Raw genomic sequence first — 20,022 nt, forward strand, 5'->3', positions numbered from 1 at the left:
AGAATGATTCTTGATGCAAGTAATTTAGGTGCTCCCTATCAGCCACAAGACAGCAAGATATACTTTCTATGCACTTCCACCTGAATACTTAGAGGACACCTTCTGGAACACCAAATCTCACATCTATCTCTTGCCAGCAAACAAGCAAGTTTTTGACAAGACTCACGATTATTTGCCAGGGCTAATGTACTACTAAAATTCTCAGGAAATGCCACTTAGTTTTGATGGAGATACTGATGTAGTCTAAGTACCTTCGACTGATTTCTTCACTGCTTTAAGGTTGGGGGATATACAGATGAAATTACAGAATATTTCACATTTTAACATCAAGTTCTACCCCAGTAATATGTTCTGCACCTTAAGTGCATCTAAGCAGCATCCTTGCTAGCTTTGATACTGACAGCAATTTAATAATTTTATTTCTAATGCAGCTTGCTGCTTCCATTCAGAGCTAATGCTTATCTGCATGGCACCTGTATTATGCCAGGTAAACATATGCTCTTAGTGGTATCACGAGTCACTACCTCAGCACAAATATATGTGACCTCAGCACACTTATATCTCAGAATGCAAGTGAGGATAGGATATAGCTGTGTTTTACTATGCATGGGCATTTTGAATATTTAGTATTATAAGTATTTTGGGGTGTTGTTTTTTGTTGTTGTTGTTGTTTTTGTTTGTTTTTTTAAAAAAGAAAAAACCAACCAACCACAATACCCATAAACTTTCATATACAAAGTCAATGCACTTGATCTGTACAACATATTAGAAGGGGTTAAAAGAAAACAAAGTCAATTTCTGATCCCTTTCAGAAAATATATACAATACCTCAGGAATTTTCTCCTTCCACTCTTGATAGACTTCTCTCATGTCAATCAATTTGTTCTCTAGTTTCTCAATAGTCCACACTTGAGTACCTTTTCCTTTTCGTCTCACTTGAATAGCAGGCTCGCTTACTATTGCACCCCTCTAAATCAGAGGAAAAAATAATCACTGCAGGAAAGGTGCATATAAGTAGTTTAACTCTTCACTCAAACTGCATTCCTAAAAAGGAATAAAATACAGAACATACAGCTGCTCTCTGCCTGCCAGCCATACTATCTCTGTCCTCAAACGCAGCATGCCCTGTACATCTCTGAGGATCCAGACCTCTTTGCCCTTCTCAGACAACTACCGTTCACACAGGAACATTAACACTCTCAATCAAATCACTTATGACAAGCCTATTATCCTAATTGCTATTATATTTACAGCAGCACTTCAACTAGAAAACCCTTAAGACAAAAAAATTTTAGTCATCTGTAACAAAACATGGTAATTTTTGCAAACATAACTAAAATGCAAGTTTTATAGCAACAGAACACAAATGTCTGTTCACAAACCGTATGCACCTATGTTGATCATACATGTAAAAGAACAGCAAGAGCCATAATTAATGCTATGTTCCCATTTTTACTTATAATTATTCACTTTCAAGATATTAAAGTCAGGTAGCACCCATATTTTGCCTATGCATAATCTAACAAAAGTAGCATTTTATGGCCTCAGCTCAGATGGATGTCATATACATTTACATATTTTACATTAGCCATAAACCTACATTTTCCAGCATTCTTTGCTGTCATTACCTTTTTGTTGGCACTGAGGTTTTCAGCAGGGATCTGAAGTGTTACTTGATAATCTGTAAGCTTACTCATTTCTTCTGCTAAGAAGTTTGCTTCTCTCACCAGTGTATTTGCCTTTACTATCTGCTCTCGAAGTTTAGCCAGGCTCTGTCGAAACAATTCATCCCTGTGGTGCAGTAGGTAACATGAAAAATACACAGAAACCTATTTCTATTATTGGAAAGCTGCAAATAGAGGTGCTAACAAAGACTATTCTGAAACAAGTTTAAGAAATGCTGTATAGCACTATGTCAGCAAACACAAAACTGTCAGACAATTTTATTGAGGAAAAGGAGTGATCACATATTAAACAAACATATTACTGGTGAGATAAGCGTAGCACAGTAATGCCCAAATAAAAGGGCTCAGTACTATGGGAGCTTTTACAGTGATGATTTGTTAAAAGCCCTAAGGACATTCCTAATTTTCAAGAAATGAAATAATTGCAGCTGTCTTTGTCTTCAATCTGGAGTCCTGTTCCACAGAAACTACCAGTCCCAACATGTGAGACTTCATCTTGATAAAACCCGCTTTTACTCAGATTGTGATGTTGGAACCTGCAACCACTGCAGGCCACAGCTTTACATCGCAGCTACGGCTTTGCAGTGCAACAGACCCCCAGACCTCCCTCCATATACTTAAGCCATCTCAAGTGTATACATTAAAAAAACATAATGAAAATCTTAAGTCCTACAGACCCAAAGTACTTTCTAAGTAATAGATGAACGAGCACAGGTTAAAGCTTGTGCACTCCATACAGTTAACAGTCCCTGGACAAATTCCAAAAAGGTTTATAAGGCCTGTCCGAGCAAATCTCTTCTACCATAATATCTGGCAAACCTGCTATGACATATATTATACCTCCACCTGCAATACTAAGACACGCTCTCACCTGGGATTCTCATCTTTAATTTGCCTTTTAGAAGTATCACGATTATCCTCTGAGCAAATGTGTAGTTCCCCTTTCTGCCTTTCTTTGTAATCCCAACAGCACTTACTGCATCTCATCATCTTCATAAAACTCATGACCAAACTTCAGATATTTCAGTGACCAGCACTCCCCTGTATGATTGTTTAGCTTCTCTATGTGAAGTCCTACTGAAATACAGTACATGTTCTGCACATACACTTCTAATTTCTACAAAACACGTTATATTATGGGCAAGTGTAGGAGGAACAAGTAAACTCACGGACTTTGCTGTGAATACAGGTAAAATTTGCCTATTTGCCTTTATACAGATAAGCTTAGATCTTTTGTATGTCTTTATAGTACAAACCACAAACAACTGCTAATACACATTTCAGTCCCCAGCAGAATTCTTCTTCAGTGGCTATATTTTTTTCAAAATATCCCAAAGAACAGCCTAGGTAATTCAAACTGCACTCTGCTGGCTCCCTGATACCATACCAAAGTGGTAAACGACCAGTAGCATTAGCAAGCAGCCCTCAATTTTAGCCTCCAACATGCTACAACATGCAGCTTTGTCTCTCTCCTGTCTGGCCTAAATTTGAAACAGGGGTGGGTTTTGTTGGATCTTAAATAGCTGCCACTATCAGTGGATTTTTAGTCCACTTCCTCCATATCTGCTCCTGGCATTATACTGAAAATTCCTTTCCCTCTACCTCTTGCTTCTGTTATTCAGGCCATCAAGATTAAATGAACAATTCCAGACCATGGGAGTGACACATTCCACAGACAGCTATAATTTTGGATTCACCCAGAAAATGATGGTAGAGTCAAGAATTACTCAGTAAATAGTACTTAATACAGAGAGTGCATTACACCTGCAACCACTGTGAGACAGGTTCCTAGCTTGAGAAACAGAAAGCAGCTTTGATCTGTAAGTGCTGTAAGAGCCAAGGGATTCAGCTATAGCCAGTCCCTTCCTTGATCTGGGAAACTGGCATCTGGCAAACTTTTTGGGGAGGCTCCCACACCAATCTTTTCTTAGCTAGATTCTCGAGAAAGGAATGGTTTAAGACTATAAAGAGGACTTTTGAGTAACTCGACCAATTAGTATGTGTAGTTCTCATTACGTTTGTGTTTTTCCGTATATAGTTGTGCCAGCGCCCTTGCAGAAACTTAGGCAAAAAAATAGTTTCAGATAGGATTTCTTAATTCTTACTACACAAAACATATGTCAAGCTCCATTAGGATATTAACCAAAGCAAATATCCGCTGAACATGAAATCCTGAAACAATCATTTAAGCCAAACAATGAAAACACATCTCACACTCATGAAGTGTCACTGCAAGGCTCTGGGATTCCTACTGCCAGATACTGAATATGCCGAACTAAACCTCTGGTCCAGTACACCACCACCCCACCTCGCCCCAACAAATTAAATTTGTTCAAAGTTACAATAGGTTAACTTTATGCCAATGGGTTTTAACACCAGGTCAGGTATCATCTGTCCTTCCACAGTCAGCATAAAGCCAGAATAAACTCTGTGCAATGTGTTCTAGCTGATCTGACAGATACAACCACGTGCCTACATGCAATACCTATCAAATTCATTTTGCTGAATGATCCAGTACAGCTCACCTTCATTTGCAATGGCAACAGTGACAGCTAAGCCCGCACTAATCAAATCCCGTGCAATCCAGACACTTGGCTCTTTTCCGTGTTCTTCACATCCAGTCTTCCCGTGTTTTCCTGCATTACTTGCCCTCTGGCCAGTTGGCTGGTGAACACTCTCTTACCACCATGTTGCCATGCTTTTACAGCCAAAATCCCTCAAAGATTTTTTTTTCCTTGTTTCTCATTTAAGAAGATTCAATTTTTTCACCCTTTCTTCCGAAGCCCAAATCTCTTCTAGAACTATAAATAAATAAAAAGTATACCTACGAGGATCTTCTGGAGGACAGGAAACTAACTGATAGTGTTTTTCCAGAAAAACTGCATATTCAATGGCAGTGCCACCAAAACATTATCAGACTCCTTACTGAATGCTATAAAGAGCATTCATTCTCCTCTTTTTTACAGTGCAAAGTACAGTCTTGAAGTAGTTCAACAGTTATATAGAGTAAAGTATTGACCCATGAAATCCAGAGGCAAAAATGCTTGTTCAAAGCACAGTTCCTCCTAAGAAATATCTAACAACTACTGAGAAGTTTGGCAGAACAGTTAGCCTTGGTATCACTCCAGATGCTCTTGGTTTTTTTAATGTCACTACATAGTTATGGTGGTTGGTTAATGTTAAGGTGATCAATTATAATTTTTTCTTCTCAACGCTCAAGGACAGCCAAGTTTTTTGCTACTTCCTTTTCCCTTCTGTTGCATCTTTTTAGAGGTATTGTTTTCCTTGCCAGTAAGCCCAGTTCTCATCTCTGCTACTGAAGTGGGTTATCAGTGATTTCTTGATGGCTTTGCTGTGCTCAAAGCAGTTCTGAATAGCAGTGACTCCAACTGGCATGTTTCTCATTTTGCACTCCTTCTGCAGCCCTAGAAGAACCTGCAAATCCCAACCATGACTCTGCAATGCTTTACATTCAGTTCCCAATGATTCTGTTTTTAGCTCTTACAGGGGCAAACAATTATTTTAATTAAAGCTGAAACACAGCAGTACTACTCCCTATACTTGCCATGGAAAACATTCTAGTCATCGCTGGTCAACAGTTCGTTATTTGTTTAGGCTTTTTCCCAGGCCAAACTGGGCAGAAATCACAAAACAAAACCTTGCACAAAACCTAAACCAAGATCTGATATGTTCTATTTCTAACACTCTGAATTTGAAAGCTGCAACATGATCTTGGCTATCTCTGTTTAGACTCCTCTTGTATATGGATATTATTTTTTTTTTTAATGGTGGAGAACAAAACAAAAACAATCAAAACAGGAAAGAGCGCTCAAACTCACTACATGTAGAAAAAAATGTTGAGTGAATAATGAACCTTCTGCTTTAAAAGAAAATAGATTAAAAGGAAACAAGAAACCTGTTAGTACATCTAATCATTCTTCCTCCTGAATTAACCCAATGACAGAATACTCATTTGTATGCAGAAAACTTAAATCATCTCAGCTGCTGCCCTAGAACTTCTCTCTATAGAGCTGGCATCCTTCTGCCCCCAATGATACCAAGAGCAAGCTTCTCTCAAACTCTACTCACATCTTCCTAGTCTGCTTTTTTAACTGTCCCTGCCAATCTCATGATGATCTTTCACCAAGGCTGCATTCCACGTGCCATGCTATTCCTTTGCAAAGAGGCCTGTTCACCTCATGGCAAGCCTTTTACTTCCTACACAGCTCAAACATACTCTATGTGACTATTCTGCAGTTCTTATACACAGCAATTCTCTTCTAAAGCTGGGCTTACTTTTAGAAACACATACATACAACACAAGGACTGCCATTTTCTGTATTTTTTTATAGTTCTTAGATTGCAAAATACTGTGCTCTCATTGTATACTCTCAACACACAATACTCCTTAGTGGACTCCTTAATCTTAGTTGACAAATCTACCTCTGCACTATCCTTTCCTTTCTTTCCAGAACTAACTTAATTGCTAAACCAAACATTTCAGAAGTACTTTTCTAGTTTAAAAAAACCCAAAAAACCAAACAAACTAGAATGCTGATCAATAAAAGCTAAATTCTTATTTCATTTGTGTGTTAAATAAAACAGGAAGATCTTGCACACATGTTACATGTCAGAACCTAGTCCTAAATGAAATGCTAACACTTTGGTGGAGGCAGATCTTGTACTGCACATCAACTCCACAAAAAAATATTATGTGTTTCTGACAGACAGTTCAAGCCCCACCTTCCACCCGTGGTAGTTCTTATTAATTCCTTTGTTTTAATTCCAGTATTCTCACCTCTCTTCTGTCCAGAGATTTACTTTCTGCTGTGCAGTCTGAGCAGTGTAGGAGAGTCTGTCACTGCCATGCTGATGCTGCCTTTCTGGAGAGAGCTGCTGCCGCAGCAGCTCTAACTCACGTTCATACATCAGCCGCTGCTCCTCAAGAGCACTCCGCTTCTCTTCCAAGTACTGTTTCTCCAAGATCTGGACCACATTTTGTACTGGGTCTAAAAAGAAAAGGGGGGAAAAAAAACCAGAAAGAGAGAAAGAAACCCAGGAAAGTGAGAAAATGCCATTTCGGTATTACAGAACACTCATTATTTATTTGATAACAGCAATCAACATACCCCAGAGTCTTTGCAAACACAAGATGGCCATTGCCCCCAAAAAACAAAAGCCAAAATAATAAATATTGCATTAAATAGATAAATACAAACAAGAAAACAATACAGCATGCAAAGGGGCTAGAGCAATGGTTAAGACCCTCATCTACTGCACGTTTCAGTGCTGTGAAGTTATAATATGTTTCAGAATCCCAGTAGGAAAAAAAGAATAGATGGAAAAGGGAACAAATTAATACAAAGAAAACAAAGCAAAATACAAGGGAAGATTATGTTAACCAGAGAAGGAAATGACTGAAGGAAGTAAAAAGCAATTTACTCTCTCCACTTTGGCAGAGAATGAAACATGTTGAAGAGCTGCAGATGAAAATCGAGACAAACAAATTGTATGACTAGTCACACATTGCATTACACCAATGCACTTCACAGCACTGAAGTGGGCAAAGTATGTTCTGGAGGGAACTTCTGCATTTAGCTTTACAAACCACATTTCATCTCAGTATCAACCCAGAACAAATATCCATTTGAATAGCCTATCCTGAAACAACCGCTTGCGTCAATCAGCTACAGTTAAATCTAAATTGCATTCAAATTAAACAAACATTACTCTGTCTATTCCTGATTTTAGGTCCAATGCCAGACTGTGCCTCTGAAAGAGCAATTCAATGGAGTAAGCTCCTTCTATGGACTACCAGTATACATCTGCTTCATGTATATATATATCTGAAAGCTTAAATACAGCATAAGAGTGGTTTGCAAGAGGACCAATCTAGATGAATACCTGAGTGACAGCACATCACCTAACAGATTGCAGACTCTGTACATCAGAAGGGGAAGGGAGAAGAGTTCCATAGTTGGAGTGGTAGATTATTACGGGAAGCAACATTGTATGCCAGGATTTTCAAGTGCAAAAAGCTTCAGCTTTAAAATAATAGTTTGTGATACCTCTTCCATTTTGCAAGTATAAAAAAAAAAAAAAAAAAAAGAGCTGCTGTGACTTTTAAGGATGCCTGTCTGTCTCAAAAGGGAGGAAGAAAAATAAACCTAGATTTAATTAAACTGTCCCACTTTGGAACTAGAGGTGTGCTTCTCCAAAAAAATAACCACCCACCCCCCCCAAACCCACCCTCCAAAAAAACCAACCCAAAACCAATGTCAGTATGATTTAGTTATGAACCATCTTGCCTTCACTACCAAAACCCAGTCCTTGTAAGATTTTGTACAAGTTTTCCTGATACTACAATGCTACATGAAACAAAAACTGGGTTACTATAGCATGCAGTAGAGGATTCACATGAAAGGTTCTGTAGGGTTTTCATCACTAGTAGTGTATGTTGGTCACCATAACACATACATACAGTCTCCCAAAACCCACATCTCCCCTATCTTCGTAAACCAACGTAGCATTACTATATTTAGTAATCTGTAACAACTTCCTGAGTACTAAAACTACTCAGACCAGTTTTGCTAAATGATATACTAACTCACTGTCTCTGATTTTAACATACATGGCCATTGAGGCAAGTCAATTCATAAAACAAATCCTTCCTATTATAAATGCCAGAGAAGCAAACAGGACCTCCAGGTATTCTGTTGTTACAGTGGTTTGTATTTGCCTCTCGGCATCCTTTTTTGAAATATTAAGATTGATGTAAAGCACATCTTAATTTTTAGCAGAAAACAAACACTTCTGTAAAGTTGCTAGTGTGGCCCTAGCCTTATCTGTGGAAGAAATCACTGGCTTCACACAAAGGCATCATAAAATACCACCACAACGGTAACTATAAAGCATAAAGTTAAAAATTAGTCAGTATAAATAACAGCCAAATAGCAAAACAGTGATGCATAAAAGTGTCTTAAAATAACCAGAAATATTACATTTTAGTACATGACATTCTCAGAAAGACAGCTATTTTTAGCTTTTAGACAGTGGAACAACAATTGACTGAACCAAGTTCTAATATTCTAGACTACACACCAAGTTATTAATGTTGTTCTGCATCATCATTATCCTCCTAACTCCTCCATACACCAGAATTACCGTCACATGCATAGGTTTTACTGCATAATCCCTAAATCAGTTTTAGTTATGTGTAAAAATGGTTAAGAAATCAGGTATTATGTAGAAGATAGAGAAGAGGCATGGAAGAAATTAAAAGCCCTCTATTGTGTTTGCAAACACAGGAAATGAATCTAAGGCTGACTCATTAAGACAAGACTTTCCTCAACTGCTCCAAGACCAGCTCCAAGTTCAGGGAGCAGATTTCCATAATAAAAGCGATCTTTCCAGCCACCTAGATTTTCAGGATCACAACTACCACAGGATCAAATTATACTGTGGAAAATATTTGGAACAAGATGCAAGAACCTAGTCTAAAACTTCACCAATTTCAATGAAATCCACTACTGTTTGGGGAAAAAAAGGTGGGTTATGCTTGTATTGAAATGCAAAAAGTAAATTTACACTTTTAGAAAATCTTCAATTTAACTTTTGAAAGACTTTACACAGAAAATCCCAAGCCTTTCACAGTGAAAAAGCAAAATATGGTCTGAATTATAACCATCTAGTTAGCAGATGAAAAAATAAACAGTTTAAGTTTTTCACAATACAGAAGAACTACAATAGTGTTTAAGTTAGATTTAAACAGCATATTGCAGAACTTTGGATTTCTCATGCAAAGTCAAGTAAATTAGGGAAGATTCTACCCAGTGCCCGCCAAACACACAGCAAATTCCATATAGTGTTAAAAGTCCCAAGTCCCAATCCTTTACATATTTATGTGACAAGATTTCAATGGCCCTGAAAATACCATTCATATGCAGTTAATCGTCTGCAAATTGTTAGAATATTAACATTGAACTAGAAGAATGTACTTTCTCCATAGGATGAACTGCATTTATTACCTTGCTGCAATGTCACTTAATTGACATCTGAAATCCATTAATCCAGTACCAACAATGCTGAATAAATGCCTTAAGTTTTCAGGTAAGTGATTTTTCTAAGCTGCTTTACTTCTTACCCAACAAGCTGGAAGCATATCAGAAAAAATGTATTTTAGCTATACCATTGAGAAGAACAGAACCTGGAAGCACTATCTAGCTTCGAATCAAAAGACCAGCCTGTGATCCTCAGTCACTTGTTTTGTTAGCATTTTATTATCACTTACTAGTCCAACTTAGTTAAGCAACACCTATGAGGGGGGGACGGGGGACGACGGGACAGAAGAGGCAAGAAGCAGAAAAATTGGCTTATGATGCCTATGAAACTATCCAACATGTACGACCGCTAACATTGGCTGTGCATTAGGGAGGAAAGAGCTCTAATTGAAACAGCAAGGTCTGTACTGTTCTTGAGCAAAGACACAAAGAACAACTGACCAAGACAAAAATTGGGCTGGACCACAATCAAAAAAGCCTACTGAACTGAAATGTAAAGACACTTGAAATATTGTGAAGAATCATTTGAATCAGGTAGATAACACATGAAAACCAAAAAATGTGACCTCCTGTTCAAAGAACACTGACTTATTGTAGACTGCTACAGTTTAGTCAAATCCCCGGTTAGTGACAAGCAGATCAAGCATCAATTAATGCTTTCAAATTTCTCCAGCAGTCTCATGCATGAACCAATCGAGTTCAAAACCTTTGTCCCAGTTTTGGCACAGATACGGGATGGTTTGAAGCCTTAAAACAGGCAACAGAATCTTCACGAGAGATGACAACACTGAAGACCACCAAGATGGCAGATTCATCTGAAATTCGTCTCCTGGTATGAGTGAACCATAATGAGAATATTTCTGTTATCAAACAGTAATCTCACATCAACTTAAATAACCTGACCCTGTAACTCACTTATACAAGCAACCTCATTAAAATCAAACTGTAAAAAACCCCTGCAAACTATTGCTAGAGCATCAAGCATATGAAACCATCATGCTGTACTCATCAGCAAAACAGAGGAAGTTAAAGACTAAGAGACAAAGAAAAAAATGTAAATACTGTATTTCAATAAGTAAACCACAGCAAACAATGGAAATACTGCAAAGGTATGAAGAAAGGAGAACAGAAAGCAATGAAACAGCATCTACTGTGTCTTCTTGCTCAGTGACCAAAACCCAAAGTATTTGCCTCTCAAATGTTGTGTATGTAAAAAACCTGTACAAAGCATTTAGTAATTTACCAAGTTTTTCAGCATTTCTTCATACCATATTATATCATATGAACTATGACTTGCCTTCTGGAAATCATGTAAACACCATATTGTTTTAGATACACCGTACCATTATCTTACATATCCTCTATTATACTGCCCCGAAAAGGCATCACAACAGGTTTTAACAAAGATTAAGTAAAATACTGAGAGTGATCAAGCGTTAAAAACCATGCTAGGTGACATCTGACTATTGGTTTGTTATGATTTCAGTGTTTTTCTACTAAGGTTAAAATGGTGTCAGTAATATTTGATACAAAAGGAAGGGTGAAATTAACTGAGCCATATCTGGAGCACCCTTTTGTCTGCAGTAACTTGCAAAAGCAAGAGGTCAGTAGGACTTAGACAATGATTTGTCAGGCATATGATTACAACTCGGCTGCATTATAAAGGACAGCAGATGTACAGATAAAATTGTGTGTCAGGGCACAAACCAACTACTAATCTGTGTGTGTTTATACTTAGGTGCATATATTCTTTTTATAGAAGGGTGTGTGTGTGTGTGTATATATATATATATATATATATGTATATCTAACACTGTTTCTGTAAAATATCTTTTTCTGAAAATGCTCCGAAGGCCCCTGAAGCAAGTGTACCACATGGGTTTTTACCCAGAAATTAAGTTCCATGTTGAATTTGTTGGACAATCCAAAACAACATTTTTATCTGGCAGATGCCGTACCATTACTATTCAGTGTCTTCATGATAACTTCCATTTGTGCAAATTCGTAGTTGTAGTCTGGTTCTGAAGAAGCTTCACTAGCTGCATCCAGATCATGCTCTCCTAACGAGCTTTCTTTCTCAAGGTCTTTCAGCCAATCTCGTCGTTTCCTCTTTGGTAAATTGATTCTGTGTAAAAATTGAAATTCAGTTTCTAAAAAGTTTAAGCAGAACAGTGGCAGGAAAAAAAAAAAAAGATAGGCTGAATGTAAAGTGGCTGGAATGTAAATATCAACTATTACCTAAAAAAGTGGTTGTTTCCCCATAATATTCTATCTCCATGCCATAACTGAGTGACAGAACATACCAGTGCACCATTTACACAGGATCTGAAAGAAGAAAAAACTTCAGTGAAATCCTAAAAATAAAAGATTGAAAAGTAACTACAAGATCTATTGTTTCTCCTGTCTACAGGCAGTGATTTGTATCATATAATGCACAAATCTGCTATGTTCTCATTAAAAAAACAACGGGAAAGTTACTTGTCTGATTTCTACTGACAAAGCACCCTCCCCCTGCAGCTTTGGCTGGTACAACTCTTCAGTAAACATGTAGACAAGGTTGCTTTTAGTTGCAGTTTTCTTTAAAGGCCCATTTCTCAAAATGGGCCACTGCCTCTTTCTCATAAACAGTCTGTAAACTTGGAGGCATGCAAATCCTGCTAATAAACCTCTCCAAGATACAAGTTAGTCAACACAGTTGCAAAACATACTGTTAACATACTCGGCATTCAAGCATAAGAAGAGACATTTAGATCCAAGTTTCATTCTTTCAAACACATGGAGTCTCTATTATTATCAAGGGTCTATTTTTGTGAACATCTGGTATACTGCTACATTTGCATTTAGGTTTCTTTGTATTTAAGTTTCAATCACAAAATGGGAAAAATGGAGCTGTTGATCTTTTGCATATGCAAGTCACAAAGCAGAACAATTTATTTGAAAGGGGGAAAAAAACTTACATAAAATGAAAAAAGCCTTTTCAGATGCACAGTTCAGAATTCAGCTGTCTCAAGTAAGTCAACACAAACATGTAAGCATTTGATTTAAAACCAGGTTTTTGGTTGTTTGGGGTTTTTGCAATGGAAGTCTTGGTAACTAAGTTTCTGTTGACACTAGTATCTTAAGCACTGCAGATCAGGCACGAGTAAAACAAAATATTTATGTTTGTTCACTGACATGTATCTTTGTTCTTGCCAGTCAAAATGACTGATTTCCAGTACAGTAACTCTGTCACCACAAGTCTGAATCCCATCTATTTGAAATTTTGTACTGTAGGCTGCAGAAGAAAAATGCAAATGCTAAGAGGTATTTTACTGAAGGCAGAACGGAAGAGATCGGATTTTTTAAACGGTGTCTCTCAAACTTTTGTTTCTCATTCTAATACTAATCTATACATTATTTAGATAGTCATATTTCAGTCAAGCAGCATGACTATTAACTGGGACAAAGGTACTGCTTATCACACACCATTAGAGATGAAGTGACAAAGACATTTACAATTCCACCCAAGAAGCTACAGTGTCCCCAGATGAAAAATAATAAAAATATAGAAGTAGAAACAAGAGGGGAAAAGTGACTTCACACTGCATATTTACTAGACATGACAGTAATTAAAGATTTAGAAAAGGATTTAAAGATCTTCAGATCTTTAAAACACCTCTTTCTCACAAAATACTGAGCTTTACAACAGGAACTACTCATGAGACAAAATTTATCCTCTCCCATCAAGACACAGCCTGCTATCCCATTGCATGGGTTGCAATAGCCAGCAGCGTCTCAGTGATCCTATATTACTCCAGATACAGACAAGCAATGGTCCCTCGTTCCTACTCAATACCTTCTTGCGATGGTTTATTCTGAGCCAAACCACCAACAGCCTGTTATGCTGCAGAGTGGGTGGGTGTGTACATGTGCGGGGAAATCTCAGTTTTATCGGTGAATTTCACTTCTAAGTATCTGTTTAAGTCATCTATATTGAAGCTACCTATTGATTAGAATGTAAGATACCTTCTGACTCGGTAAAATAAAAATGCACGCAAGTTATCTCCTGGTAAAGAAAAGCAAACACTTCACTGGAAGGTGCTGCTGATCTTTCTTACCTTGCATTTTCTTTTGGTGTGAGTGTAACTTCTCCATCTAAAGCAATATCAATCTCACAGTGTTCTGGTTGGATTCCTATGCCAAAGAGCTGTATATCCTGAGAGGTATCTGCACCAACTCTTGTGTGATCCTAGAAAATAAGCTGTTACTAAGAGACAAGCAAACTTTCACCGTTTATATAACTATGAAAATATTAGCTAAAGCACTGAGACTGCATAGTCTACGTGCTCTCCTTTGCTAAGCGCTTCTATAAAGTGGAAATGGTGCCACAGCAGATTTGAAGACCATAAAGGTTACACACAAACTGTTCTTCTGCTCTACACTTTACCTTCATATGGTTTTAGATAAAGCAAAATAAAGCAGTTGATGCACAAATTCTGATGTAAAAATATTCTCAGACCATGCTTGCATACAAGCAATAAATGCAAAAAAACCAGCCATGCCATGTAGGTACATGTAACAAAGGACTACATGGATAGTTAAACAAGGTGCACAGAGTTGGCTGCTTTTCAGAAAACAGCTAGATAGCAACTCAACTAAACATACTTTCAAGTTGTATTGTAAATTCTGCTGAAATACTTCACTTTGTTGTTGTTAGAGAAGTTGTGCTTTATTTGCTACTGTTCAAATACAGAAGCCCTATCTCAGCCACTAAAGCAGAAAAGTACCTATAAGACAGGATATAGACAGTTTTTCATATTATATTGACAAGGAGCTCATGTTTCCTCACAAACTTATTAGGTTTTTATTTGACACTACTTCACTCTGACACGAGACTACGTTAAACAGAATGGTATGAAAGCTAGTGGCACTAGGAAAATACCTTTCTGAACATTTTTAACAGTGCTTCCCCCCCGGTTTCTCTTTTTCTTAAGCTTTTCTGTCATCAAAGACTGTGCTTCCTCTTACTGATTGCTACTAAACATAATCTCTTTATGATTAACTCATTGAATATTTAAAGCAATCCTCAGTTCACCCACAAAAAGAAGCATCTAGCATGAGGCTCTCGCTTCAAGTTCAGCCCAAAAGGCAGTTCTATTCACATCCTGTCTGGAAAAGCTAGAATTTATCTCAACACTGGCACACACTGAGCATTTCTCCCACTGTTGGCAATCGGGAGATCAATTAGGAAAACAATGAAGCTGAACTGCAAAGGGATAACAAAAGCCTAAACAGTAGAAGGCAGCCTAACCTATTTTGCTGCAACTAGTCTTAAAAATCTAAATACACTCTGAAAAAACAAATTAAGTTAGAAATTCAAAACAATAAACAAGTGTCCTTTCATTCTGTGTAAACATCCTGTTCACATTCTTACCTTTAAATAGTAAACCAAAAGCTCATTGAGCGCAGGGTCTGCATTCAGGTTCACCAGGTAACACTTGTCATCCCCAACCTTGATACCTGAAGACTCAAGGGAAATTCCCATGCTCTCTAGCTGTCTTTGCCTCTCCTGAAAGCACAAAAATAGGTTAATCTTGCTTGCTGCAATATGTAGAGACAAGTACAAAAAGTAAATGAAAGCAGAGCAACTAAAGCTGAAGATGCACATGCTGAACATGCATTCTGTACATTGCTACCAGAAACAGAACTGAAGACATTGGTTAAGTACCATATGTTTAATAGAATTCATTTTTACACACGAACAATAAAAAGTTAGATCTAATCCTCAGACACCTGCTTCACCAAAGTAGCACTTACTTACCTAAGCAGCCCTATCGATTTCATTAGAGCTACACATAAGTAACACAATGTGGCTTTGAACATCTATGTTAGTTAAAAACTAGTGTCTGTTGCAATTACTTCAAAGATAATCATAGTCATAGATAACTTAGAAAATAGCATGCCACAGTTTATGTTTATTGTTTTGCATTATTATTATTAATTCAGCTAAAGCGTCTACTCAATCACACATGCGTTTTGCTTTGCTACAGTTTGGGGGTTGGGGTTTTTTTTATTTGGCTGGTTGGGTTTGGTTTGGGTTTTTGCCCTGTTTTTTTTTTTTTTTTTTTTTTGAACAGTGGTTGCACCAAAGCATACTTCAGGAACATTAGGACTAGAAAGGGAAACCAACACCACCACTCATTCTCCATGCTATAGATGATGGAAATGATGGAAACGTACACTGGAATCCAGAAGTCTTATTTTAAGTACAATAATAATAAATGACCTTTAGTGAATATGTGTACAGATTTTCCTTCTCTGGTTAAGTAGTCACTAAAAGCAAAAGCAACAAACACCACCCAAAATTCTGATCCTTTTGTAATTCTTCATTTTCTTAGTCACTTTGAGGGAAATAGGTCCAAGATCCCACTGTGGTCTTATACATAAATGAGCTGCGCAAACATATTTTGATGTTTTACTTTAAAATCAAATAATCGCTTTTATCAATGATATCATGACACAGCTACACTTATTCTAATGGAATGTAAACTTAAAAAAATACAAAACAAAACACTGAAAAACCCCAGAAACAAGGGGGAAAGACAAAAATCCAAAGGAATTTTAAATAACTGCTGGGGAAGACAGCACAGTCCACTAAAGCTCATGAAATTCAGCTGACTTGCACTATGTGAGTATCTGGCCTTTATTCCTCAAAATTTCTGAAATACCTGTGCAATTTCTTCTGTTTTCCTCAGCTTTTCTTCCCAGGTGACTGTTAGCTCTTTTATTAGTTTTTCAGATTCTTCCAATTTTTCCTTCAGTTCTGGTGCCTTCATGGCCTAAAGGATGGAAATTGGCAAAAACCTTCAGTTACTCTTTCCACTGCAATATTTGCTTGCACAAGGAAATTGAACACAGCAACATAATATGAAATGCAACACGTATAGATTTCAACTATAACCCCAGGCTTTTCATGGTAGAAGATGAAGAAACAGGTCACTTGCAAAGGAAGAGGACAGAATGAATCTATAATGGGTCCAGATCTGAAATAGTTGAAGATCGACATAGCTCCACAGGCTAATGGAACCAACAAAATCCCTGGGCCTGGCCACTACAGCTTTAGTGTCTGTATAAAAATATCTGAATATTTAAAAACTTTTAAGTCTTAGCTGTCTGAAGTTCCACTGCAAAGTCTTTCTTCCAAAAGTAGTTTCAAATACAAATTTCTCTCAATATTTAGCCTTCCATTCTATCTTGGTTTTGTAAGTGTTACTAGAGTTGCAGTAAAGCTTTCAGACTGACCCTATTGATTACCTTCGAAGGAAGGCATGCTCTGGAGCTCACACTGGCTTGTCTCATTTCACAACAGGAGACAAAAGCTAAGGGCTTAAATACGTCCAGTGCTAAGTAACAATTCAACAGGCTGACCTGTAACTTTATATAACCGTTTTTAACACAAGGTATAAGAGAAAAAACTTTTTAAAAAAATTAGTAAGACTTTGGACGCTTCCTACAGACTGTGTTCAGCCACAGTCTGACAACATAATTAAGGACACGCTACAATAATATTTTCTGATTTAAAATATGGGATTAGAACAGAATTTTATTTATGAAAAAAAGTGAATGGCTCCTTTTTCTTAAAGCAGATTTTCCCATTTCAGCCTGTAAGGAACTGTTCATACAAGGCACACTATTCCTTAAATGAACATGAAGTTTAAACGCCACACAAATTTACCCTCAGACACACTTCTGTTCTTTTTCCACCAGTATTTTGTGTCTTGCCTCAAAAGATAAAAATATTTTCCTACGTTGCAGTGTCTAATTTCCCCAGGTATCTATCACCAAGTAAACTATCCTACCCTGATACTTTACTCTCCAACAGAAGTGTATATATATATATATATATATATATCTAGGATAAGCAGCAATCACAGAGTGGTAAGGCAGTAAAGCAAATTGCTGATGGTTTCGGTGTTGCAGTTTTGACAATTTTTTATAGATTTTCATAAATGTCAGAGAAATGTCCCACATATTTTGTGGTTCAATACCAGACTTATGGCTTTTCACACTTTTCCATTTGACATCATAAAACTATATAGTCCACCAATGCAAAAAAAGTTTCTGCTAATAAGCCTACAGAATGAAGTTGTACTCTAGCTCTTATCTGTGCTGCATCTATTATTGCTTGACATGAAGTTCTTCCAGAACAGTCTATTCTGACAACGGTCACCATCAGTACAATGTTGTCATTAAAAAGTTATTAAAAATAAGCAAACATTATTTTGGATTTATTTCAAGAAACAAGGTTAATTAATTAAAAAACAAAAGTGCAAGACTCTTCCTTTCCTTATTTTGTAAGACTTAAAAAGAAAACTAGTCTTCCAGCCAGAGTTTTACATGTCCTTGGGAAACTCAGTTTACATTGTACTGTGAATAATGTTACCTCAGCTTGAGAGAGCTGTTCTTTCAGTTTTTCAACTTCTTCACGTAATTCTCTGATGACCCTAGCATTTGGATCTTCATTCACCACAGCATGATTAACTATCCTTTTGGCTCTGTCTGCATATCTCAGAGTAGAGAGTGTTTCTTCATAGTTGTCTGCTGCCGGACTAATTGTGGCTATCATGGCAGTTTGGCTGTTTCCTCCCAAGTTGTCCTGCAGAGTGCATCCACAGAAAGTTTAAAGGTTAAAAACTGTTCTGAGACTATACAATGTCTTTACAAAGCTACTTAAAATACAAAGCTTACTATTTAGACGCTGAAAGGTACTCTGCATATAAACTAACCAGTATGATCCATAAACATTTCCAGCCACCTCCACCAGCTCTGATTCCACTAGAAATTAAAATAGCCAAATAGGACTTTTTGTAGAATTAACACAAGATACACTTAGCTGTCCATATTCCTTGGAACAACTTCTAGCTATTAGAGCTCCTTAGCTCATTTAAAAAAAAAAAAAAAAGAAAAAAAAAAAGATGAGAAGTCCACGTACACAGAGGTATGCTACAATGATCCTACAAACTGTTAAGCTGACATCTTGTGAACAGGGTGAATGGAAAATACTAATTACCTTGAGAAGCCAAGTGAGTACAGAGTCTCTGTAAGGCACAAACTTGTTTTTCCCCTTCCCTGCTGCTTGGTCAGCAAGTGATGATATAACCAAGCCTAGTGTTGAAAGTGATCTATAAATGCAACACAGTAGAACAGCTTTAACACACTTTCCAAATGTAGATTTAATAAAACACAGAAAAGGCAATTTGCTGAAGAATTTAATTTATACTCTGCAGAGCTTCACATTCAAACTATCAGGATAATTTAAGCTGGAAATGACGACAGGAGATCAGCTAGCCCATTGCCCTGCTCCAAACAGGGCCATCTATTTTAGTAACAGTTACATATTTGGAAGAAAAAAAAAATCGATATCTACAGTGTTTCATCTTACGTAGTACTAAGACCAAGTTCCAGGAAGAGTTAAGTTGAAATATTAAAGTATTTAAAATAGTTTGAAAAGTGCAAAGCAGCCTGCCTCAGTACCCAGAGAATCACTGCCTTTGATTAGACATCTACCTTTTCTCAGAGACTAAAAATCTTTCTATCTTGGTGTCCTGGTTTCAGCTGGGAGAGAGTTAATTTTCTTCCTAGTAAGTGACACAGTGTGTTTTGGATTTAGTGTGAGAATAATGTTGATAACACTGATCTTTTAGTTTAGGCATCCTCAAGACAAAGCCAGCTATGGCCCAGGAGAACTAGTCTGCCTGGTGAACCAGTAACTAATCAGCCATCACACAACAATGGAAGGCTGCTCATCAGAAGAGACCAATTAGGAGGTCCCTTGACAAATGAGCTGACTTTTAACTGAGGTGGAGCCTCACTAGCTTTTTGTGGGGGGAACAGACCAAACAATCTCCCAGCTACAAAAATGTTGCACAAGCATGAAAAAGAAAAGCCCCCAAATTGTGTAGCAGACAGCCACATCCCAAACACCACTCTAGAATAGTGAAGAAAATACAGACAACTCATTCACTTTGGTACAGGTACCAATTCTACCAATAGGGGTAACTGTATTAGCAATCTGTGCAAAGCTTATGTGCATTATATTATCCAATTGTTATACAACCCTCTGTAAATTTTCAATGACATCGGGGCTCTTGGGGCGAGTATGTTTAAGATAATGAGCTGGTTCAGGAGCCTGAGAACATTAAACAGATGTTTAGCCTAAAGGGTTTTAAAACAGACAGTGCTGAAGTGTAAGAGCATACTGGTCCGTCATATTCACGCCCAATTATCCAGCTACTAAG

General features: G+C 37.3%; 1 protein-coding gene across 6 annotated transcripts in view; it reads right to left on the reverse strand.

The window, feature by feature from the left end:
• KIF13A (kinesin family member 13A) overlaps positions 1-20,022 on the reverse strand; it is a 114,728-nt gene that overhangs the window by 23,476 nt on the left and 71,230 nt on the right. For 5 of the 6 annotated variants that reach the window (XM_049823870.1, XM_049823866.1, XM_049823867.1 and 2 more), the window contains exons 10-19: positions 18,795-18,906; positions 18,168-18,380; positions 16,453-16,563; positions 15,159-15,293; positions 13,843-13,973; positions 11,984-12,070; positions 11,704-11,870; positions 6,484-6,694; positions 1,629-1,791; positions 829-969 (exon numbers count right to left, since the gene is read on the reverse strand). In XM_049823870.1, the coding sequence (XP_049679827.1) occupies positions 829-969; positions 1,629-1,791; positions 6,484-6,694; positions 11,704-11,870; positions 11,984-12,070; positions 13,843-13,973; positions 15,159-15,293; positions 16,453-16,563; positions 18,168-18,380; positions 18,795-18,906 (1,471 nt within the window). The remainder of the gene's footprint in view (positions 1-828; positions 970-1,628; positions 1,792-6,483; positions 6,695-11,703; positions 11,871-11,983; positions 12,071-13,842; positions 13,974-15,158; positions 15,294-16,452; positions 16,564-18,167; positions 18,381-18,794; positions 18,907-20,022) is intronic. The other variant, XM_049823868.1, reaches the window with a different exon arrangement.

This window comes from Accipiter gentilis, chromosome 20, assembly GCF_929443795.1.
Source record: "Accipiter gentilis chromosome 20, bAccGen1.1, whole genome shotgun sequence".
Lineage (NCBI taxonomy): Eukaryota > Metazoa > Chordata > Aves > Accipitriformes > Accipitridae > Astur > Astur gentilis.